Here is a 25,280-nt window from a genome sequence, read left to right as displayed (position 1 = left end):
TTTCCTTTGCAATTTCTAAAAAAACAAAGTTAGGATCTATCAAGACAGGTTTCACTCTGGGATCTGACTTGTCCAGTATTAACATCAGCTGGGATCGTAACAATATCAGGATGAAAAGCACAAGAAGGTCTCACCTGTAATAAATTAAAACCATTATTTGAAGCAATTACAAAGAGTAAAGATTCTAACACCAACCCATCAAATATTTGGGTGTACAATAGCCTAATGGTTATGTTATGGAATTAGAAATGTAGAGGCATCTTGTGACACAGTGCTAGTGTACCTACCTCTAGGCCAGAAGCTCTGGGTTCATGTCCCACTTCAGGATTTGATGGCCAGGGAAGGTGTGTTCATAACATGGTCAAACAGATTGATTATCAGCCTGTAAATCTTTCTAATACTCCTGATGGCAGGCGGTAAGAGCGGAAGAGTTTCTGGTCAGCCACACTGCAGGAGGCAACAGCAACCACTGCAGTGCTTTGCCAAATGGAATTATGGACTAATCCAATAGAGTCCATGGTCGCCAACACCTTCTTAGGGCATGGGAGGAGGAGGAGGATTAATGACCTGACAAGTTCAAATCCCACTGTGACAGCGAAGGAATTTAAATTTAATTAAATAAAATCTGAAATAAAAAGTAATACTGCCTGATAGTCAGAAAAACCCATCTGGTTCACTAATATCCTTTAGGGATGGAAATCAAGAATTCTTACCAGTTCTGGCCTACATCTGACTCCAGACCCACAGCAATGTGGCTGACTCTTAAATTCCGTCTCAAATTGTCTATAAAGCCATTCTGTTATATAGGGGTGGACAATAATGCCAAAAACCTATAAATGAATGTTTAAAAAATGTTTCCCCTCCTCCCCATCCTTGTGTCACAGTCTGAACAAATTCCAATCAATTTTTATCCATTTCAGAGCTGGACTTAGCAGCTGAATCTTATTCACAGGCCACCCATTCCTGATTGGAAGAAAAGTATCATCTCCAAATAATTAGTGAACAGCAGCCAAAATAAAGAAGTCCTCCCAGGTTGCCCAAAGGGCTGATTGGTCACAGGGTTCCCACATGCAAGTGTATATTCATAGATAGCACATCTTAGCTCAGTGGGAGTGGACATGTATCAACACCAATCAGCTCGTTTTTACAATGATTTCCTTTATGTCACTTTAGTTCCCATCCTCTCAAAGTCCCCACACCATCTCAAGCCAGATTTTTAGGATCAATTGATCTTTGTTGCTTCAGGACAACAATAACAAAGGCTTGCATTTATATAGTGTTGTGGTAATCTGAGGTGCAATACACCTTTAAGAGGTGAGCATATTGTCCACGTGACTGTACGATCCAATTGCTGTGTAACGTGGGCTACAATGTTAATGATGGTCTAGAGTAGGGTCTGGTTGGAGAAGCACACATCATGTTTAGTGCTCTGTTGTCTGTGTAAATAAGTAACATGTGCTTCATCTCATATTGCTTTCTGCGTGTGCGGTATATTGTTATCAGCTCACCCGCCGACAGATAAGCCTGCAACTGGTTCACAAGCAAAACGACCCCACAGTAGACAAACATCTTTAAAGTTAAATATCCTAAGGTGCTTTACAGGAGCGATTATCAGACTGAATTAGATTCTGAGGGGAGACATTAGGTCAGGTAATTAAATGCTTGATCACAGAGATAAGAGTTAAAGAAATGTCTTAAATGAGGAATGAGAGCAGTGGAGAGGATTAGGGAGGGAATTCCAGAGCTGAGGGGCCACACGACTGAATGGTGGGGTGATTAAATTTGGGAATGCTCAAGAAGCCGGAATTAGAGCAGTGCAGAGATCTCAGAGGAGGTTACAGAGATAGGGAGGGTTGTAGGGGGCTGGAGGAGGGTACAGAGATAGGGAGGGGTGTAGGGGCTGGAGGAGGTTACAGAGATAGGGAGGGGTGTAGGGGCTGGAGGAGGTTACAGAGATAGGGAGGGGTGTAGATGCTGGAGGAGGTTACAGAGATAGGGAGGGGGGTAGGGGCTGGAGGAGGTTACAGAGATAGGGAGGGGTGCAAGGGCTGGAGGAGGTTACAGAGATAGGGAGGGTTGTAGGGGGCTGGAGGAGGGTACAGAGATAGGGAGGGGTGTAGGGGCTGGAGGAGGTTACAGAGATAGGGAGGGGTGTAGGGGCTGGAGGAGGTTACAGAGATAGGGAGGGTTGTAGGGGCTGGAGGAGGTTTCAGAGATAGGGAGGGTTTTGGGACTGGAGGAGGTTACAGAGATAGGGAGGGGTGTAGAGGCTGGAGGAGGTTACAGAGATAGGGAGGGGTGTAGGAGCTGGAGGAGGTTACGGAGATAGGGAGGGGTGTAGGGGCTGGAGGAGGTTACAGAGATAGGGAGGGGTTTAGAGACTGGAGGAGGTTACAGAGATAGGGAGGGGTGTAGGGGGCTGGAGGAGGGTACAGAGATAGGGAGGGGTGTAGAGGCTGGAGGAGGTTACAGAGATAGGGAGGGGTGTAGAGGCTGGAGGAGGTTACAGAGATAGGGAGGGGTGTAGGAGCTGGAGGAGGTTACGGAGATAGGGAGGGGTGTAGGGGCTGGAGGAGGTTACAGAGATAGGGAGGGGTTTAGAGACTGGAGGAGGTTACAGAGATAGGGAGGGGTGTAGGGGCTGGAGGAGGTTACAGAGATAGGGAGGGGTGCAAGGGCTGGAGGAGGTTACAGAGATAGGGAGGGTTGTAGGGGGCTGGAGGAGGGTACAGAGATAGGGAGGGGTGTAGGGGCTGGAGGAGGTTACAGAGATAGGGAGGGGTGTAGAGGCTGGAGGAGGTTACAGAGATAGGGAGGGGGGTAGGGGCTGGAGGAGGTTACAGAGATAGGGAGGGGTGCAAGGGCTGGAGGAGGTTACAGAGATAGGGAGGGTTGTAGGGGGCTGGAGGAGGGTACAGAGATAGGGAGGGGTGTAGGGGCTGGAGGAGGTTACAGAGATAGGGAGGGGTGTAGGGGCTGGAGGGGGTTACAGAGATAGGGAGGGTTGTAGGGGCTGGAGGAGGTTTCAGAGATAGGGAGGGTTTTGGGACTGGAGGAGGTTACAGAGATAGGGAGGGGTGTAGGGGCTGGAGGAGGTTACAGAGATAGGGAGGGTTGTAGGGGCTGGAGGAGGTTTCAGAGATAGGGAGGGTTTTGGGACTGGAGGAGGTTACAGAGATAGGGAGGGGTGTAGAGGCTGGAGGAGGTTACAGAGATAGGGAGGGGTGTAGAGGCTGGAGGAGGTTACAGAGATAGGGAGGGGTGTAGGGGCTGGAGGAGGTTACAGAGATAGGGAGGGGTGTAGAGGCTGGAGGAGGTTACAGAGATAGGGAGGGGTGTAGGGGCTGGAGGAGGTTACAGAGATAGGGAGGGGTGCAAGGGCTGGAGGAGGTTACAGAGATAGGGAGGGGTGTAGAGGCTGGAGGAGGTTACAGAGATAGGGAGGGGTGTAGGAGCTGGAGGAGGTTACGGAGATAGGGAGGGGTGTAGGGGCTGGAGGAGGTTACAGAGATAGGGAGGGGTGTAGAGGCTGGAGGAGGTTACAGAGATAGGGAGGGGTGTAGAGGCTGGAGGAGGTTACAGAGATAGGGAGGGGTGTAGGGGCTGGAGGAGGTTACAGAGATAGGGAGGGGTGTAGAGGCTGGAGGAGGTTACAGAGATAGGGAGGGGTGTAGGGGCTGGAGGAGGTTACAGAGATAGGGAGGGGTGCAAGGGCTGGAGGAGGTTACAGAGATAGGGAGGGTTGTAGGGGGCTGGAGGAGGGTACAGAGATAGGGAGGGGTGTAGGAGCTGGAGGAGGTTACAGAGATAGGGAGGGGTGTAGGGGCTGGAGGAGGTTTCAGAGATAGGGAGGGTTTTGGGACTGGAGGAGGTTACAGAGATAGGGAGGGGTGTAGGGGCTGGAGGAGGTTACAGAGATAGGGAGGGTTGTAGGGGCCGGAGGAGGTTTCAGAGATAGGGAGGGTTTTGGGACTGGAGGAGGTTACAGAGATAGGGAGGGGGCAAGGCCAAGAGCATTAAAAGGAGGATCTATCCAACATCCACACTACAAATTTTCAAACTTAGAATTGTGATTTCAATAGCACCTTCCTCAGGGCATCCCAAAGTGCTTTACAGTTGATTAAGTGCTTTTGAAGTGTAGTCACTGTTGTAATGGAGGAAATACCAATTTTGTGCACAGCAAGCTCCCACAAACAGCAATGTTATAATGATCAGATAGAGGTTGAACATAGGAGACTTCTTCTTGCTGCTACTTCCTGTGACTGCTACAGACTGACTAAGATGGCTGCCACCCATGACATTGCATCACTTCCTGCATGTGATGACAGAATTATTTATATAAACATATATTCAAATAATTGTACTTATTTTATGCAACATATTACTTTAACAATAGCCAATATATTATCGCGACATGGAAATCCCTCCACAGGACGAGCTACGGCTTTGCCTAATGATGCACTGACAGCATCCCCAATTGGTCCATAATTGGGCATTTAATTATTCAAGTTCACTTTCTGCCGCTGCTCAGTAATGGGCCACCTCTGGCCTTCATTGGAATTAAGGGGATAGAGCAAAACCGAAACTGTCAGCACCTTTTCCTATTTTCTCTTCTTCAATTCGATTTCACACTCTTTCTCTCAGTTGGAACCTGTGTGTCTCCTTATCTGGTTTTTCTACATGTCGTTGGTGCCAATGGGGTGAGGACATCAGGCCCCATTGACGATGGGTGTTCTGTGTATTTGTTTGTGATTCGGGTCAGAATTTGGAGCCAAGGAAAGTTGTGGGCAAATGAGCAGCCAGGAGATCTATTGCAGCCTCTGTGAGTTCAGATTAACATGACAAATTCTGAATATTATAAAGATGTATTTTTGAAAATATGAATCTAGAAGCCAAATAATTTTTTATTCCTGACAACAGTTAAGGATTACATGCACCACGTAGAGTGGTTGAGGTGAATAGTATAGACGCATTTCAGGGAAGCTGGATAAACATGAGGGGATTAAGGAATTAAAGGATGGGGTGAAAGAGTGAGATGAAGAGGGGTGGAAGGAGGCTGAAGTGGAGCATCAACACCAGCATGGACCAGTTGGGCCAAATGACCTGTTTGTTGAAAATAAATCTACGTCAAAGTCTCCCAAATACTGAATTAAAATACTCGTCAGTGCCATTCAAACAAAGCAAACGAGCTGAAGCAGACCTGAAATCCCTTATTTAGTAAGTAACTGAAGGTACAGACACTAAAGCTAAGCAACAAGCAATCTGCATGCCAAAACATGTTCAGGCTTGTTCAGATGACCAGGAAAGCTTTAAACAAAGATTAAACATCTTCAACAACACATTAACTACATGTTCATTAAAACTACCGCAGAATGTTGTTACATAACAACTGATGGAATGGATTCAACTGGACCATAATAATTATTAACAGAATAAAAGACAAATTAATTCTATCTGGCTATCCATCAATTAACATTTTCAATTTTGCAAATATGAAATCTTCAGAATGATAGAATCACATTGTACAGGAGGAGGCCATTTGGTTTAATGTGCCTGTGCCAGCTCTTTGATAAAGTTATCCATTCAACTGACTATACAGATAATTTACTAATGAGAACAGTATTGAGTGAGATTAATATTCACTTAAATCTAGATTCATCTCAATGTGTGTTTCTGCTGCAATGGTAATATTATCTCTCTAATGCTATGAAGCATAAGTGTTAAGAATGTTAGTACAAATTCTGTAACACTGAGCTCATGACAGAGAGTCTCACTCTCTGAATTGGCCCTCGTTAACTCACCAATCAGTAAAGCTTCTTAATAGAGGTGCAGGCTTGTTGAATCTGCCCTATATTGTCAACATTCAGTCTGCAACTAGGAAGATAGGAAGAGGAGGAGGCCATTTAGGTCCTTGAGCCTGTTCTGCTATTCAATATGATCATGGCAGGTTTGCGATGTTACTCTATATACCCACCCTTGCCCAATATCCCTTAATACCTTTGATGAACAAAAATCTATCAATCACAGATTTTAAAGTAATAATTGCATTAGCATCAACTACTGTTTGCAGAAGAGAGTCCCAAACTTCCGTCCACCTTTGTGTATAAATGTGTTTTCCAATTTCACTCCTGAAAGATCTAGCCCTAATGTAGAGACCATGCCCCTTAGTCCTAGACTCCGTGACAGCTGAAATAATTTCTCTCCACCTACTTATCTTGAAAGCTTCCATGAGGCTGTCCTCATACTAGTGAAATCTGTTTTAATTTTAATCAAACAGGAACGGTTTGACAGAGTTGGAACCACTGCCCCTATCAATGTCACATTCTAACTCCAGGAGGAGACAGACAGGAAAGCCAGGAAAAAGATCCAAGTTGCCATTTTCAGATGGATATGCTACATGTTCAGGAATCTGTCAACCTCCCCCCTATAGTTAGAGCAGGAGGTTGTGACCAGCCAATGGATTCTGTGCTACACATCCAATATAACTCAATGATGATGAAACAGCTTCAGGGCTATGTTCTCTCTTCATTGATGGGCGGTTAATTTTATAACTTGGGCTCCAACACAGCCTCATTTACCAGTATCTGAAATTCAACATAAAATTATATTCCTAAACCTTCGAATTTGCTTTCTCTCTGAGAAACTGAGATGAGGAGAATTTTTTTCTCTCAGATGGTCATTACTCTGTGGAATTCTCTTCCCCAGAAAGCACTGGAGACTGGGTCATTGAATAGATTCAAGGCTGAGTTAGACAGATTTTTCATCGACAGCGGAGTCAAGGGTTATGAGCACAGGAAAAAAAGTGCAGTCAAGTCAGGTCAGCCATGATCTTATTGAATGGGAAAGGAGGATTGATGGACTGAATAGCCTACTCCTGCTCCTATTTCTTTTTTTTATTCATTCACCGGATGTGGGTGTCGCTGGCTGGGCCAGCATTTATTGCCCATCCCTAATTGCCCTTGAGAAGGTGGTGGTGAGCTGCCTTCTTGAACCACTGCAGCCCATGTGGTGTAGGTACACCCACAGTGCTGTTAGGGAGGGAGTTCCTATTTCTTATGTTCTTATGTTCTCTCTCTACCATTTAAATATCTCAAGACCTGCTCATTCAGTCTCTGGTCTCCTAAATTCTCTTTGACAATATACACTGTAACCGCTCCATTCTCAAATCCTTGGGACTAAGTTATTTCTGGATTTTGGAATTTTCAGGATTATAGAACGACATTAGAATTCCTAATCACTAGTGTGTGAACTGGAAAAAACTGTAGATATGAATATTTACCTGAAATATAAAACAACGATTAAACATTATGAAGCAGCAATAAAAATTATTTTGTTTTTCCGAATACTGTTCTTAAGTAAGATCATCTCGATCTGAAACTTAACTCTGTTTCTCTCTCCGCAGGTGCTGCCAGACCTGCTGAGTATTTGCAGCATTTTTTGTTTTGATTTCAGGCTTTCTTCAACATCTTCCAAAGAGAAGAATAACAGCAGTATCATGGGAACACCATCACCGCCAAGTTCCCCTCCAAGATAAGAAAATGAAAAAGCATTTCTACAGCATCTTTCATAACCTTAGGGTGTCACATAGCACTGCATAGCCAATGAAGTGCTTCTTGAAGTGTAGCCACTGTTGAAATGTAGGAAACACAGCAACCAATTTACACACAGCAAGATCCCACAAACAGCAAAGTGATAATGACCACACAAACTGCTTTTGTGATCTTTATTGAGGGTTATATATTGACCAGGGCACCAGGGATAACACCCCTTCTCTTCCTCAATATAGTGACCATAGGATCTTCTCCATCTACCTGAGAGAGCAGACAGGGCTTTGGTTTAACACCTCATCCGCAAGACTGAACCTCGACTACGCCGCTCTCCCTCAGTACGACGTTGAGAGTATTAGCCTGGCTTGTGTTTTTTTTTGTAAAAATATACTTTATTCATAAAAAATCTTCAATCACATTCAAAACCATTTCAAAAACAACATTACAAGGGTACAATCCAGGTTAAACTTTTACAAAATGTATCACCAGGTGCATCAGTACAAACAATATTACAATCATTTACAGCCTTTCATTTTGATCTGTACAGCCCGAGGGGCTCTAAACAGTTCCCAGTCTCTCGGTGCGCTGTGGTAGAAAGGTCTTAGACAGCGACCCTTCCCCATTGCGCCTTTGCGGCAGCTGCCCCAAGCTTTAGTGCGTCCCTCAGCACGTAGTCCTGGACTTTGGATTGTGCCAGTCCGCAACAATCGGTCGGGGACAACTCTTTGTGCTGGAAGACCAACAAGTTTCGGGCAGACCAAAGCGCGTCTTTCACCGAGTTGATGATCCTCCAGCTGCAGTTGATGTTTGTCTCGGTGTGTGTCCCTGGGAACAGCCCGTAGAGCACAGAGTCCTGTGTCACAGAACTGCTTGGGATGAACCTCGACAGCAACCACTGCATCTCTCTCCAGACCTTCTTTGCAAAGGCACAATCTACAAGGAGGTGAACAACGGTCTCTTCCCCACCGCAGCCACCTCGAGGGCAACGTGCAGAGGGGGTGAGCCTCCTGGCGTGTAGGAAGGATCTGACAGGGAGGGCCTTTCTCACCACCAGCCAAGCTACGTCTTGGTGCTTGTTGGAAAGTTCTGGCGATGAGGCATTCTGCCAAATGACTTTGACAGTCTGCTCGGGGAACCATCCCACAGGGTCCACCCTCTCCTTTTCCCTCAGGGCCTCTAGGACGTTACGTGTTGACCACTGCCTGATGGACTTGTGGTCAAAGGTGTTTTTCTGCATAAATTTTTCCACCAGGGACAGGTGGTACGGCACGGTCCAACTACTTGGAGCGTTCCGCGGCAGCGTGGCCAGACCCATCCTTCGCAACACCGGGGACAGGTAGAACCTCAGCACGTAGTGACACTTGGTGTTTGCGTACTGAGGGTCTACGCACCGCTTGATGCAGCCACACACAAAGGTGTCCATCAGTATGAGGGCGATGTTGGGCACGTTTTTTCCCCCTTTATCTAGAGGCTTGTACATCGCGTCCCTGTGGACACGATCCATTTTCGACCTCCAGATAAAGCGGAAGATGGCTCGAGTGATCGCCATCGCGCAGGAGTCTGGAATGGGCCAGACCTGCGCCACGTACAGCAACAGCGAGAGTACCTCACACCTGATGACCAGGTTCTTACCCGCAATGGAGAGGGAGCGTCGCTCCCACATGCCCAGTTTCCTTTTCACCATAACCACTCGCTCCTTCCAGTTTCTAACGCATGCCCCGGTCCCTCCGAACCATATCCCCAGCACCTTCAGGCCGTCAGCCCTGACAGTGAAGGGGACAAAGGATCGGTCAGCCCAGTTCCCAAAGAACATGGCCTCGCTCTTCCCACGATTTACCTTGGCTCCCGAGGCCAGTTCGAACTGGTCGCAGATGTGCATCAGTCTGCGCACCGACAGCGGATCCGAGCAGAAGACGGCGACGTCGTCCATGTACAGGGAGGCTTTTACCTGAGTGCCTCCACTGCCTGGGATCGTCACTCCTCTTATGCCCGGATCCTTCCTGATGGACTCGGCAAAGGGTTCTATGCAACACACGAAAAGGACAGGCGAGAGAGGACAGCCCTGCCTGACTCCAGATTTAATCGGAAAGCTATCTGTTTCCCACCCATTGATTGAGACTGCGCTACTGATGTTAGTGTAGAGCAGTTGGATCCAATTTCGAATTCCCTCCCCAAACCCCATTTTGGAGAGCACATCCACCATGTAGGTGTGCGATATTCTGTCAAAGGCCTTCTCCTGATCCAAGCTGATGAGGCAGGTATCCACACCCCTGTCCTGTACATAGGCAATCGTATCCCTGAGCAGCGCCAGGCTGTCAGAGATCTTCCTGCCTGGCACAGAGCAGGTCTGGTCAGGGTGAATCACCAATTCCAGAGCGGATTTGACCCGATTGGCGATGACCTTGGACAGAATCTTATAGTCCATATTCAACAGTGAAATGGGTCGCCAATTTCTAATTTCCTCCCTTTCCCCCTTGTGCTTGTAGATGAGGGTGATGATGCCTTTCCTCATGGATTCTGATATACTACCGGCCAGGAGCATACTCTCGTACATTAGCCTGGCTTGTGTGCTCAGGCCCTGGAACGGGACGTGAATACACTGACTTGGGGAGATCGCTACCCACTGAGCCATGGCTGACACTAGTCACATGTTAGTCTGACTTAAAAATGGATGGGCAATAAATGTGACATCTCCAGCATTGCCCATCTTCCCAAGAACAAGCAAAAGAACTTGGAACAGATTCCATGAAGATTCTGGGTCACACTTTTATGTCAACATTTAACTTGTTATTGTAAACAGTTAGAATGAAAATCTCATATGTAAACAGTTGCCTATAGCATGATTGCAGGCATTGGTCAGTCAGTGACACTGTGGACTGGGTTTCTGATCCATTTCACTCAGCTATGTCACATCTTTTGTTTCAAAAGCTTATATTCATCAACTGACCAATTTACCAGCTTAACCTTCAGGGTATGAACATGGCTAACAAAATATATTGTCACCTTCGTAGGGGGCTAAAGAAATACTTGACAGTTCAGACTTTTGGCTTGACTTGACACCAGAAAAGAGCACAACAGTATAATGTTCCATATCATCTTTGTATGTCCTGCTTATGTCTGTCAGTGATACTGGCAGCAGTAACTATAGAACAATAGGCACTCTTTTCCAATGCTTAGAAACAGAGACATACCAGCTGCTCCTCTCTAAACGTGCATAACCTTTTCACCAACAAGTGCAACTGGGAGCTTTGGCTACACATCTCGGAAAAGAATTGCTTAAATATCACTGTCAGGTGAATATTATATAAATATCTTCTTTAACTGCTGCCCAGCTGTGGGTATCTGAATCATTTATACTTCAAAAATACCCACCACATGGTCAGATAAATAATCCTTTATGTCAGCCATTGTGAAAACTTGCCTGCATGTCATAACCAGGCTTAGCCGACTTCACCCACAGCAATAAGAAAACACCTCTCCCTTCTTAAAGAAAACCCCTGCTTCATTGATATGAAGTTGACATTGTAGAAGAGAGTTTAACATCTGATAAACCTGCTCTACTCCTGGATAAGATGACTGGGTGAGAACTCTTTGCTCCAATTAGACCACCACCTCAACTGCAATTAGTTTACAGCCTTGTAATCTCTTTTTCATGTTAATTATTGATATTTCTAATTCTAATAAGATTTTTGTAATTATATACTGCATCCTCACATCCTTAAGAAATTCCATCTAATTTTGAATTGCAGTGACTATTTTAACACGGGCAAAAGCAGCAGGTAACTCACTCACAGAATGTCCCACAGACAATAAGTGAACGTGTGGCCAGTAAGTTCACTGGTCAAGGGAATAATGTTGTCTGAGGGACTGGGATAACGTGACTTTTTCTCAAATATCCACCACAGCAGAGAGGTGTGGTCTCAGTTCAACATCCCATCTGACACACAATAATGCAACACTTCCTCAGCACATACTGACCCTCCATCAGTGCTCCCTCAGTACTGACCCTCTGACAGTGCAGCACTCCCTCAGTACTGACCCTTTGACAGTGCAGCACTCCCTCAGTACTGACCCTTTGACAGTGCAGCATTCCCTCAGTACTGACACTCTTACAGTGCAGCACTCCCTCAGTACTGACCCTTTGACAGTGCAGCATTCCCTCAGTACTGACCCTCTTACAGTGCAGCACTCCCTCAGTACTGACCCTCTGGCAGTGCAGCACACCCTCAGTACTGACTCTCTGACAGTGTGGCGTTCCCTCAGCACTGACCCTCTGACGGTGCAGCACTCCCTCAGTACTGACCCTCCAATAGTGCAGCCCTCCCTCAGCACTGACCCTCCGACAGTGCAGCACTCCCTCAGTACTGACCCTCTGACAGCGCAGCACTCCCTCAGTACTGACTCTCTGACAGTGCAGCACTCCCTCAGTACTGACTCTCTGACAGTGCAGCACTCCCTCAGTACTGACCCTCTGACAGTGCAGCACTCCCTCGGTACTGACCCTCTGACAGTGCAGCACTCCCTCAGTACTGACACTCTGGCAGTGCAGCACTCCCTCAGTACTGACAGTGTGGCGTTACCTCAGTACTGCCCCTCAGCAGTGTAGCACTCCCTCAGTACCGACCCTCCATCAGTGCAGCACTTCCTAAGTACTTCCCTCCGTCAGTGCAGCATTCCCTCAGTACTGACCCTCCGACAGTGCAGCACATTTTAATAACTAGCAATCAAATAGAAAATTTAAGGGGAAGCTGGATAAACACAAGGATGAAAGGAATAGAAGGATATTCTGATAGAAGGATATGCAGGATATGTGCATAAACACCGGGGCGGACCTGTTGAGCTGAATCATCTGTTTCTGCACAAAGTACTTTGTAATTCTCTGCACTGTGACCTGTTCCAATTCCATGTCTCCTTATGTTCCTAAAAAGGAAATAAAGATCTATTTTTTTTAATCCATGATGATTTAATGCCAACTATTACTCTCAATTTCTTCCTAATCTTGTATTGGCTTCTGCTTCCTGGCAGTTTAATGAAGATTATTCTTCAGTCTTTCCTTAAATCTTAGCCAATTATGGGAGAGTCGGTTTATTAACACTTATGGAGAAGCTAAGGGTGCAGTGAGGGGCAGAGCGAGGTAAACCAGCCAGCAGGTTCTGGCAATTTGCAACTCATGTTGTGTCCCTCAATCCCCCATTACTTGTCATTGTTTCAGACTATGGAGTAAGTGGTTCCAGACCCTGTATCTGTTCTGAGGCTCATTCTGCCTTTGTACATCCCAGCAAAGTTGACCTTCATTGCTCTCAGATACCTGTTGGTTATAATCAGATACCTTGTGAGGTAGCTTACCTTCAATAATCTGATTTCCCTCATGGCAATTTTTTTCACCATTTTATCATCATCGTCCTCCAGGAATTTCTTGATGGCAACAATTCTTCCATTTTCTTTGTTCCTGCATTTTATTACTATTCCATAGCTCCCTTCTCCCACCAGCCCCAGGTGCTCATACTTGTCCATATCTGCTAACATCAACCTGCGGACAAACAGTAACACAAAATGTGACTTTTTAAATGTGCTCTAGCTTTTCCTATAATACCATAAAATGCAAACCAAACATTGTGCTTCATTTCTCCAGGGTGAGAATTGGAAAGCAGAGATTTAAACTTTTATAGCACCATGTTACAGAAAGAATCACTGGGCAAAAAAATTTTTTCAAAGATGATACCCAGAACTGAGGGGTTATAACTATCAGGGATGACTGAACAAACCGGGGCTCTTTCCTCTGGAAAAGAGAAGACTGAGGAATGACCTGATAGAGGTCTTTAAAATTCTGGAAATGTTTATTAGTGTAGAGAAGATGTTTGAGGCAGAAACAGAGACAGAACCTAGGGGCCATCAATAAAAGTCAGTCACTAATAAATCCATTCGGGGATTCAGGAGAAACTTCTTTACCCAGAGAGCGAGGAGAATGTGGAACTCACTGCCTCAGGGAATGGTTGAGGTGAATATAGATACATCTAGAAAAAAAGACTTGCATTTCTAAAGCACCTTTCATGAGCACTGATGGCTCAAGTGATTTACAGCCAATGATGTAATCTTGAAGTGTAGTAACTGTTGCAATGTATTCAATTCATCATCACCTCGAATGTGTCATCTCAGCCTTCGGCCAACTGAGGAAAAGAGTGTCTGAGAAGCAGGATTGCAAACCTGAGACTAAGGTCAGGATTTACTGGGCAGCAGTGATTCCCATGTTATGCTGCAGAGACTTGGACAGCCTACAGCAGGCACCTAAAGCACTGGAGAATTACAACCAGTGATACCTTCGCAAGGTCCTCAAAATCCAGTGGCAAGAAAGTCAGGTCAATAGCAGCGTCCTCCCCAGGTCAATATGAACATCATTGAGGTGCTGATCACTCAAAACCAGCTCTGCTGGGTGAGGCACCAGACTCCTGAAGCAACTGCTCCACTCGGAACTCAGGCCCGGCAGGAGACTCCCAGGAGGACAGCGGAAACACTTGAGCGATGTCCTCAAAGCATCCCTGAAGAGGTCAAACATCCCCACAGACTCATGGGAGACCCTGGCTTGTGACCGACCAAAATGCAGAAGGTTCATTCAGGAATAAGTCACCAAACACACAGAGAGAGACTTTGTCAGGTGAGGTGAAGTTGAGGTGTTGGAGGAAGTGCACAAACCTGCAAATAACCCATTTACCCAGCCCTCTAAGCACCACTTTCCCCACTTGTGGCAGAGTCTGCAGATTGTGTATTGGAGTTATCAGCCATTTCAGGTATCATTGAACCGGAGTGAAAGCCAATATCCTCGATCTGAGGGACTGCCTAATGAGAAAAGAAAATGTAGCAGGCAATTTGTGCACAACACGATCCCACAAATCAGCAATGATCAGATAGTCCTTTTATTTATTTATTCATTCACAAGATATGAGCAGGTTGTGGCCAGCATTTATTGCCCATCCCTAATTGCCCTTGAGAAGGTGGTGGTGAGCTGCCTTCTTGAACCGCTGCAGTCCATGTGGTGTAGGTACACCCACAGTGCTGTTAGGAAGGGAGTTCCAGGATTTTGACCCAGCGACAGTGAAGGAACGGTGATATATTTCCAAGTCAGGATGGTGAGTGGCTTGGAGGGGAACTTCCGGGTGGTGGTGTTCCCATCTATCTGCTGCCCTCGTCCTTCTAGATGGCAGAGGTCATGGGTTTGGAAGATGCTGTTGAAGGAATGTGATGTTGATTGAGGGATAAATATTGGCCAGGATGCCAAGTAGAGCTCTCCAGCTCTTCTTCAAGATGACATCATGGGATCTTTTACATCTGCCTGAGAGGGCAAATGAGGTTTTGGTTTACATCTCAGCCAAACGACAGCACCCCCAAAAGTGCAGCACTCCCTCGGTGCTGAAGCAGGACTAGAACCTGGAGCTTGTCAACTCCCAGGCAAGAGTTCTACCCACTGAACCATGATCAACACACAGGGGAAGCTGGATACACACATGAGGAAGAAAGGAAGAGCAGAATATGCTGATAGGGTGAGGTGACATAAGGTGGTAGGGAGCTCGTGTGGAGCTAAACACTAATTGGATTAAATGGTCTGTTTCTGTGTGGTAAATTCTGTGTAATTACTATAGTAATAGAAGAATATTGTATCGTTCAGAGGCATTAGATGCCAAGGTGAGCAGCAGTATTATTTACCACATGTGCTACTCTTATAATTAGCAGAAAATTCAAATATGTTTGTATAAGATATTTGTTTAATTCAAACTCTGCTAAAAGAGCAAAGTATGTCTCATTTTTACACCTTGCATTTATACAAAGACTTTAACATGCTAAATCATCCCAAGGCACTCTACAGGAGTATTGATTGGATAAAAATTTGACACTGCGCTACAGGAGATGTTTGGACAGGTGGCCAAAAGCTTGGTCAAAGAGGTTGGTTTTAAGGAACGTCTTAAAGAAAAAGAGGGAGAAAGTGAGATAGAGGGGTATAGGGAGATCGTTCCAGAGCTTTAGGCTCCGGGCAGCTGGAGACAGAACTATCAATGGTGGAGTGATTAAAATCAGGAATGTTCGAGAAGTCGGAGTTGGTGGAGTGCAGAGACCTGAGTGCCATTGAGCTGAGGGAGATCACAGAGGTAGGGAGGGGGTGAGGCCACGGAGGGATTTGAACTCAAGGATGAGGATTGGAAATTTGGAAATTAGTGATCTTAGAGATTTGAGACATTTCAAAGAAAAACAACTTTAGAATTTAGCTTCAAATTTGGAAGAATCTACAATTTGCCACTTTGTTACAATGAATTTAAAAAGTTCCTCCTTTAAAGAATGCCACAGTACCAGTCTGTACTGTCCCAATGACCATGATGTCTGTTGTGAATCATGTTCCAATCAGTCATTGGATCAAACAGTCCCTGCACAATAGAAACCTGAGCTTTGTTGTAAAGAGTTTGATGGAATTACAGACATCAACACCTTGAAGCTCAAAGGCCAGTCACACATTGTGAGCACCTTTCTTGCAGCTCAGTACAAGAGGTTATTTTGTTGTTGAAAAGCGAGGTTTCTGCTTTTAGTGATGCACAAACATTTAACACCCATACCCTGGATGATTCCCAAAGGCACCGCTCGATCTCAACTCTTTGCAGTGGGAGTGACAACAACATTGAGCTAAGGCTGATGATTATGTTTGTCAGTGGGATGTCTGACATTGAGGAGGAATGAATTAATTGTTTAGAACAGATCAGTAGAAGTGATGTTGAGCTCCCACGTTAACAATTAGCCACACGTAGATTGCTTCTGACAATCAGTTGAAGTTCAGCATTTTCCTACTCAGCCAACTAACACTAACAGGACAGTGTGAACAGCCTATACATCCCTGTTAGCACATAGTCCAGGCTGATACTCAGTAACGAGGGAGTGCAGCATTGTCAGAGGAGTATTTCTCACATGAAATATAAACAAATGCCCAGTCTGCCCTCTCAGGTGACATAAAAGATCCCAGGGCCACTACTTTGAAGAGTTGCAGGAGAGTTATCCTTGGTGTCCTGGTCAATATTTATCCCTTAACCAGCATCACTTAAAACAGATAATCTAGTCATTATCATATTTCTGTGTTTTGGGAGCTTACTGTGCACAGATTGTTGTTTCCTACATTATGCCAGTGACTACGCTTCTAAAATACTTCATTGTCTGTGAAGCGAGTTGGACATCCTGAGGTTGTGAAAGGTGCTATAGGAATGCAGGTTTTTCTTTCTTTCTAGATGTGGTTCCTGTCCAAAGAGTTTGATGCCTTAAACTCATTGGTAAACAATGAGATTAGAATTTTGTAACTAAATCAATAATCCAGCTAGACTGGACAAATTCCAGTTTTCCCTCATCAAACAGGTCATAACACGTTGTCTGAGAAGATTCATTCATTAGAGATTGAAGCCCTGGAAATGTAGGAAGTACCAGAGCCTTATCACCGAATTATACTTCCTGTCCCATATCGAGATCAAGCACAGCGTGTGCCGGGGGAGCGTGTACCGGGGGAGTGTGTGCCGGGGGAGGGTGTGACAGGGGAGGGTGTGTCGGGGAGGGTGTGCCGGGGGAGCGGGTGACGGGGAAGGGTGTGACAGGAGAGTGTGTGACAGGGGAGTGTGTGCCGGTGACAGAGTGACTGGTCATTTGTGTGATTGGTGGAATCTGTGATTGGTGGAGTGTGGGGATAAAGGTTTGATCCAATTGCGGTACTTTAAAAGCTAAAAGGTTCAAATAGGGCTTGAATGGTCTCCTCCAGTCCCTGTGTTCGTAACATACAACAGTCTAATTGTTCTAGGGGCAGAGGAGCAGGAGGAGATCAGTTATCCCCTCAAACTCTCTTCACCTTTCAAAGAGATCTTGTCTGACCTGTGGCCTAATTCCACATACCCACCTTTGTCCCATATCCATAGGATATATATTCTATTTAGCACTTATAGTTGGTCAGTTCATTGCAGCAGCTGTCTGCGTTTATTACACTGGTCAGATTAATTACAATTTCTCTTGTATATGATACCCTAACCCACTCTGTTTATTCCCAGTAGATCATCTGCTTTTAGCAATAACAATCTCTTGATGCTGAAACACTCGACAAATGTTTCCATCACTCTCAGTTTTAATATTGTGAGAATATCTTCTGGTTTCAGTTGGTTCAAAGTGTAAGATAGTCAGGGGGTCTTCAGATTGTAATCTAAGCATTCCACTCCAGGGCAGTGACGAGGGAGTGCTGCTTTTCTGAGTGTGCTGTCCCTTGGGTAAACCGAGGTCCCCGTCTGCCTGTGCAGGTTGAGGTTAAGGGATTCCATGGCACTATTTGTAAAAGCACAGGAGAGTTCATCCATTATCCAGGATAACATTTATCCCCCAACCCTCACCAGCAAAACATGGTTAATTTGTCATTGATTGATTTGCTGTTTGTGGGTTCTTGCTATACACAAAACAGTTCCTGTGGTTTGCCTAAGTATCGACACTGACTGAAGTTCAGTTTAAATAATTCGCTGTAAAGCACTTTGGGGCATCCCAAGGATGTGGAAGTTGCTATATAAATGCAAGTTCTTCTTATTAGTTATCAGGCATGCAGTAAATTGGTGTGTTTACTTGTATAAAGGCACTACTCCGGAATATAACAAAGTGCAGGACTGAAAGCCTCTGCAGTCCATCTGGCCAGTGTCCAAACCGAAAGCTTCTCAATTGCTCAAGCCTTCAAATTATAGAATGATACAGCACAGAAGGAGGCCATTCAGCCCAATGAGCCTGTGCTGGCTCTTTGGAATTCTATTCAATTAGTCTCACTCCTCTCTTTCTCCACAGCTCTGATCTCATTTTCTTCCCTTTTCGAGTATTTATCCAATTCCCTTTTGAAAGTTCCGATTGAATCTGCTTCCTCCACCCTTTCAGGCAGCGCCTTCCAGATCACAACAACTCGCTGAGTAAAAAAATTCTCCTCGTCTCACCCTCTGGTTCTGTTGTCAATTACCTTCAATCTGTGGCCTCCAGTTACCCATCCTTCAGTTTCTCCTTAATTTCTCTATCAAAACCCATCATTTTGAATGCTCATTGCTCATTCTCCCCTAACTTTTACCTTCATTAACTTCCTTTTTGCACAGTCTGTTCTACTCGCCACTGCGTGACAGCGATTCAGCTTATACTTCTGCATCGTCCCTCATCTTAAACCTTCCTCCTGTTGCCTGTTTCTGGAACCACTGACAGTTCATAACATTTCACTCAATGACACAAAGAGCTCAAATTTATTCATCACTGATTTTGGAAATGTAAAAGAGCAAAATTCCAGGAAAATACAAAGCTTGGAAAATTCAATTTTTTAAACCAAGATTTTAAAATTCAGTAGATTCCGATAACAGAAAAACTGCCAACGCACCTATTCCAATGTCACATTGTCCTGATGGTAAATTCCGTAAACAGGTAAATTCCTGAAGACTGGATTCATTCTGCTCGGTTTTATTCTCCAATTAGCAAACTATACATTAAACTATTGCTAGTACCATTCACAGTGATTTTAACCGTCCCTCCTAACATCTCCATGCAGTTTAATTCTGCAGAACAATTCTCGCGACAGTCATCTTCCTTTCTGTGACTTTGGACCATTGTATTTTAGATTGACTCCATTAGAGCGAGTTACTGTACCTCCACAAGTCCCGTTAAACTCAGCTCTTCCATCAGCCCAGCACATCCACAGTCAATGCACACTGTTAATCTTCTAAAGAACACACCGCCTTGTCATTTCAGGCCCCCCTCCACCATTCTGTGTGAAGCAAACATTGGCTGCTGTTTATCACTCTGTGTGGAGTCAGTCAGATCACCTGAGTCCTGTTACAGTAACCCTCTGCTGACAGTGAATGAGTTCCATGACATGGGGTAGCGCTTCACAGAGTGTGAGGAGGGCAGAACAAAGACTGCAGACATCTGGCTGTCTGCTTGGCCAGGAGCCAGACCTTTACACAGAGCACAATGGAAAAGGAGCCCATGTGATTAGAGGTTACTAACAGCAACAAGTGACTCTCTCCACAACATGTAGCACCAGCGTCAGCTCCGAGCTGCAGAATCAGCCACTCGGATGATTCCATTCCCCACCACCCTCCCAAACCCCCAATAAAATTTAGAGTTACGATGGGGGAAAAAAGTTTACCAAGTTTACAGGATTGACTGTTCCATTTCCCTCATAAACTTTTTTGCTGGAGATGAGATGAAAAAAAATATTTGTTTGCAAGCAAGTTACTGAGTTACTGATGGGGACAGACAAAAATATAGTAGGTTTGAGAAATTTCCTGTAAAAAACATTGGAAATACTCAGCAAGTGAGTCAGCATCTGTGCAGAGCAGAAGGCTACTTGACCCAGTGCCCTCATCACACACAGTGCGGCACAACTAGACACCATTTGAAAATTGGACATAAACACAAATGCTGAAGTGAAAAGTGAATTGCACATGTTTTCAAATTAAGCTCTATCCAGTAGCTATAGATTCAAACTTTTTATATTTTAATCTTCTAATTATGCAAATGTCACGAAAGATGTCTGCTGTTCATCCCAGTTCCGATGAAAGGTCATTGACCTGAAACATTACCCCACAAATGCTGAGTATTTTCAACATTTCCCTTTTGATTTCAGTTTTCCAGCCTCTGCAGTAATTGAACTTTGTAAAGTTATCAATATTTAGTTACCTTGCGGTTCAAATCTGTGTTAATTGAGAACTGAAAGCTTTAAAAAATCAACAATAATCTCAATTGGCACCACCTTTGTGCTTTAATAGCCCTCTTGGATTCTTTCCAATTTATCCAAAGCTGTGCTGGATTTTATTTGGATTGATTAAGAGTTAACACATTACACTATTGAGCAGCAGTTTACAAGATACAGTCAACAATTATATCACCTCCCATCTTCCTTCGGTAGAAGCCACATTACACCTTGTCCCATTTTCCTTCTGCAGTTTATTCATGTTCTGATTTACTTAATTCTTTCATGGGATGTGGGCATCTCTGGCAATGCCAGCATTGGCTTCCCATCCCTAACTGCCCTCGAACTGAGTGGCCAGTTGATTTCAGAGGGCAGTTAAGAGTCAACCACATTGCTGTGAGTCTGGAGTTGCATTTAGGTCAGACTGGGTAATGACAGCAGATTACCATCCTGAAAGGACAATGGTGAATCGGATGGGTTTTTACAACAAGGAATGGTAGCTTCATGATCACCAGCCTTCAATTTGAGAATTATTAATTAATTGGATTTAAACCCCACCAGCTGCCATGGTGGGATTTGAACCTATATCCCCAGAGCATTAGCCTGGGCCTCGGGATTACTAGCCCAGTGATAGCACCCTCCAGGTACTCGCTTTTGAAGGGTTCGGAGTAGAATCTGTCCAATCAAGTTTTCTCCCATATTCCTCTCAACCTACATAATCTTATTGACGATACAGACAGTGCTTGGACCCCTCTTACATCTGCCTCCAGTCTCATCACAAGCTTCCGTTTGTGGTGTTCAATGGTTTAATTGATCTGTGTTTGATAATATTAGTTTGTTCATTGATCTATGATCGCTGTGCTTAATTAATTAAGCCTGCTAGTGGAGCTAGAGAGCTAAGTAATTGACACCTTACAGAGATTCTTGAATCTGGGTTGAGAGCACATATGTAGAAATTCTGTGATTACTGAGTTACTGTATTTTAAAGTACTGTAAATAAACCTGTTGTAGTCCTAGAACTAGTGCCATCTCTGCATTTTTATGAGATAAATCAGATATATAAGATATACAGCAAACTGGTAAATACATAACGCTGTGTCTGGGTTAATGACCCATCCTGCAGACCTCGAAACTAATGGCCTTATTGGCTGCAATCAAGTGTCAAAAATTGTCCCTGTTACAATTTTAATTAGAGGAATGAATGTAACTGAGACCTTTCAAAACTGAGAGATTAAACGTCTAACAAGGCCCAATATTATAGACCGACAAAAGCTTTTGTAGATTGGATAAGATAGTAACAGTTAGATGGGGAAGGCCTATTATCAGCAGTAACAGTTTAAGGTAAATCCACTCTTATATGTCAGCTGCAATTTTTAAATTCCTTCAAAATAGATTCTCCAAATACTCTTTAAATCCATTTTTCCTCACACTGTCAAAATCCCTACAACAGCCCAGATGTGAGCAGATTGATGGAATGCAGTTTTAACCATTTTAAACAAATGTTTATTTGAAGTTGCCTCCAAAGGGATAATGGTTAGTCAGTGTCATTTACACAAAACCTTAGAACTGAAATCCTGACTAAGTATTACTGGATGTGCCGTCTTTCAAATGAGATAAGCAAACGTCTGTCCCTTCAGGTGGATGTAAAAGATCCAGAACATTATTTCAAAAGAGAGCAGGGAAGTTCTCCCCAGTGTCCCAGGCCTATAGTTATACCTCAATCAACAAAATAAACTTATATTGGCCTGTATATCAACAGCACTCGAATAAATCTGGTCATCATTCTCATTGCTGTTTGTAAGAGCTTGCTATGCATAATTTGGCTGTTGTGTTTCCTCCATTACAGCAATGTTTCGTTGATTGTAAATTTGTTTTCCCTATTCTTTCATGGGATGTGGGCGTCGCTGCCAAGGCCAGCATTTGTTGCCCATCCCTAATTGCTCTTGAACTGAACGGCTTGCTAGGCCATTTCTGTAGGATAAGGGTGTTTGGCAGAGTAAAGGTTAATGTGGGACTGGAGAACAGTACAACCCACAATGTGATGTAGAAAGTCACATGATTGTAGGCTGTCTGGGGAGAAGATTCTGGAAGGAGACTTCACCCATGCTGGACTGTACTTTGAAATATGTACAGAGTTATGGGTTACCAATAAATGGTTCATCCAAGTCTCCAGACCTCTCCATGAAACACCAAACAAGGTAACAACATGGTGGCAGTGAAGGATGGACCCCGAAATCCCAAAGAAACTGGAGAAGGAACCCAGATTCTCAAAGCATTAAGAACTAAAGAAACTGAAGCCTGACCTGAGAAAAGTGAAACAAAAACAGAAAATGCTGGAAAAACTCAGTAGGTCTGACAGCATCTGCGGAGAGAAAAAGAGAGTTAATGTTTCGAATCCATATGACTCTTCTTCAGAGCTAAAGAGAAGTAAAAATGTGGTGAAATATATACTGTTTAAGGGCGGGCGGAGCAGGTGAAGCTGGATAGAGGGTCAGTGATAGGTGGAGGCAAAGGAGAGATTGCCAGAGATGTCATAAGCAAAAGGACAAAGGGGTGTTAATGGTGGTGGTGCTGGCTAAAGGAGGTGCTGATGGTGGCGTTAAGGCCAGAAAGTAGAATGTGATAATAGCAGGACAAGGGTAAGCACTCTGGAAAGAACAACATGAACAAGTGACAAATGGTCCTCGTGGAGGTGAGGAAAGGGGATGGTGGTGGCAAAAAAGATTGAAAATAGGATAAAAGGTGGGGATAAAGCAATGAATAAAAATGAAAATAAATAAAAATAAGTGGATAAAAAATAAAAGTGAATATTGAAAAAAGGGGATAAAAAAAAGGGTGAAGATGGAGGAGAGAGTTCATGGTCTGAAGTTGTTGAACTCGATGTTAAGTCCGGAAGGCTATAAAGTGCCTAGTCGGAAGATGAGGTGCTGTTCCTCCAGTTTGCGTTGAGCTTCACTGGAACAATGCAGCAGGCCAAGGACGGACATGTGGGAATGAGAGCAGGGTGGAGTGTTGAAATGGCAAGCGACAGGGAGGTCTGGGTCATGCTTGTGGACAGACTGCACCTAAGTTGAAGACACGGTGGGGGAATCACTAAAAAGAAATTGAAGGCACAGTTGGAAAGTTCCCAAATAAAAAGCTTCATTACAGATGTGGAGGCTGATGGACTCCGGTAGGGCATGTGGAGGTCCATTGCCAGACCTGATCAAACACAGAGTCAAGGAACGTGGCTAGGTCAAAAAAGCTGAGAATTTTTTAAAAAATGAATAAAAGCTAAAGGGCAGCAAAAGAAACCACTGTGCCAAGAGGCTTAAAAATAGAGCTTTTTGAAAATGCTGACATGTTACCCAAACTGCAGCAGCAGGTGGTAGTGCAGAGTGAGGAGCTGGCTGTAAATGAAGGAAAGCTATCTGAGGTAACCCAAAAGAAACAAAACCTGCAAAAAGGAAAGGAAACAATTCCACAGGAAAATGTTTGTATCAAAGCTGGGTTGAAGGAGCTCAACCAGAAGTATAGCCAAGTACAACAGCAGGCAGAAAAGATACTCAACGAAGTTACTGGCCTGAAAGACTCCTTGGAGAACCAATACGTAGCACTGAAAAAACACGAGATGCTGAAAAAGATGTTGAATACTACTTCAGTAAAAGCAGCATTGGAGCTATCAGTAGCAACAAAACAATGCACTGAAGCACAGCATGGTCAACAAGAAAAAAAACAGTTGAAAGAACAGTTGATTGTCTTTCAAGATCAAATGCAAAGTGAGTACATGACCCTTTAGCAGGATGAAGAAATGAAGACTGCCTTGAACAGCAGAATGGAAGAACAGCAAAAAAAGCTCGAGGAGACTCTGTTGAATTACAAGAAAACTCAAGATGAAGCAATTGCGCTTCGCAAAAAAAAGGAAATCCCGATGAGGGACCTTTTCAGGCTACAAGAATCCCTCAGGTCAAAGTTGGTCCCTCTGGAAAATTACAAAGAGAAGGAAAATGAATTTAACGTCATTATGAACGAACTGAAGAACCAAAATGGAAAATGCTGGAAAAACTCAGCAGGTCTAACAGCATCTGTGGAGAGAAAAAAGCTGAAGAACCGGTTGGCAGAGGAGACGAGGAAATGTTCAATATTCCAGGAGGAAGTCAAGAAGTTCAAGAAAGGAACTGAAGACCTGAAGAACCAGCTGAATGGAAAAGAGGGGGCACTGAAAGGAAAAGTCGTAGAATTTTCCAAGCTGTGAGTGGATAATGAAACCATGAGTAGCAGGATTACAGAACTGAAACAAGTTAGGACTTCACCGGAGACAGGCCTGGCCAGCAGAGAAACCAAAATGAAGGACAAGGACAAAGCTCTGCTGCAGACAGAGAAGAAAAAGACAGATGTAAGATCAAAAAAAAGTAAATCCAATGCTAAAGCTCAAGGAACTAGAAGAAAAAGCACTGGATGCCTCAAACATACTGAGAACCATTGAGCTGTTGAGAAATGAAATGGCTGAAATTGTGAACCAAGTGGGAACAAAGGTTCCATTTTAGAAACATCAACGTCCAGGAAGAACATGGCGGACCCCACGGGAAAAGGAAAATCTGAGTCCACTCAAGGAATGAACAGAGTGAACATTCCCTTTGGAAGGATCAGGACAAACCCATGGTGTCTGAACAAAGCAGTCGGGTTGTTGATAAAGAGAAACGTAACTTGAAGGAATTCAAAAAGCGAATCAAATGGAGACAACCAGGAACATGGAGTACTCCAATCTCAACACCAAACCCACAAAGTCAACCCAAAGCAACTGAGACTACCATTGCCCCAACGTACCAGAACGAGATCTGGAAGAATTGTCAAGCCTCCAGGTCATCCGCATTTTTGAAGTCAGAGATTTGGGCGGGGGGGTGAAGAAGGGGTTGAAGGGTTGCAAGTAAAGTAAAGATTGTATTGTAAATATATTTGGGTAAGGGCTTGGGGAAAGGTGTAGGATAACTGTGTTCGGCAGAGTAAGGGTTAATGTGCAACTAGATAACAGTGTGATGTAGAGA

At 44.4% G+C, this 25,280-nt stretch overlaps 1 protein-coding gene across 1 annotated transcript in view; it reads right to left on the bottom strand.

The window, feature by feature from the left end:
• The window catches only part of LOC144688809 (cyclin-dependent kinase-like 2), a 54,850-nt gene extending 35,352 nt beyond the window's left edge, over positions 1-19,498 (bottom strand). Inside the window, exons 1-2 of the mRNA XM_078555775.1 lie at positions 18,943-19,498; positions 12,894-13,077 (exon numbers count right to left, since the gene is read on the bottom strand). Coding sequence (XP_078411901.1) covers positions 12,894-13,073 — 180 coding nt within the window. The 5' untranslated portion in view covers positions 13,074-13,077; positions 18,943-19,498. The remainder of the gene's footprint in view (positions 1-12,893; positions 13,078-18,942) is intronic.
• Between the last annotated feature and the right edge of the window lie 5,782 nt (positions 19,499-25,280).

Source organism: Cetorhinus maximus, chromosome 1, assembly GCF_964194155.1.
Source record: "Cetorhinus maximus chromosome 1, sCetMax3.hap1.1, whole genome shotgun sequence".
NCBI classification, from domain to species: domain Eukaryota; kingdom Metazoa; phylum Chordata; class Chondrichthyes; order Lamniformes; family Cetorhinidae; genus Cetorhinus; species Cetorhinus maximus.
The sequence above is the reverse complement of the archived record's forward strand: the minus strand, read 5'-3'. Positions and strand labels throughout refer to the sequence as shown.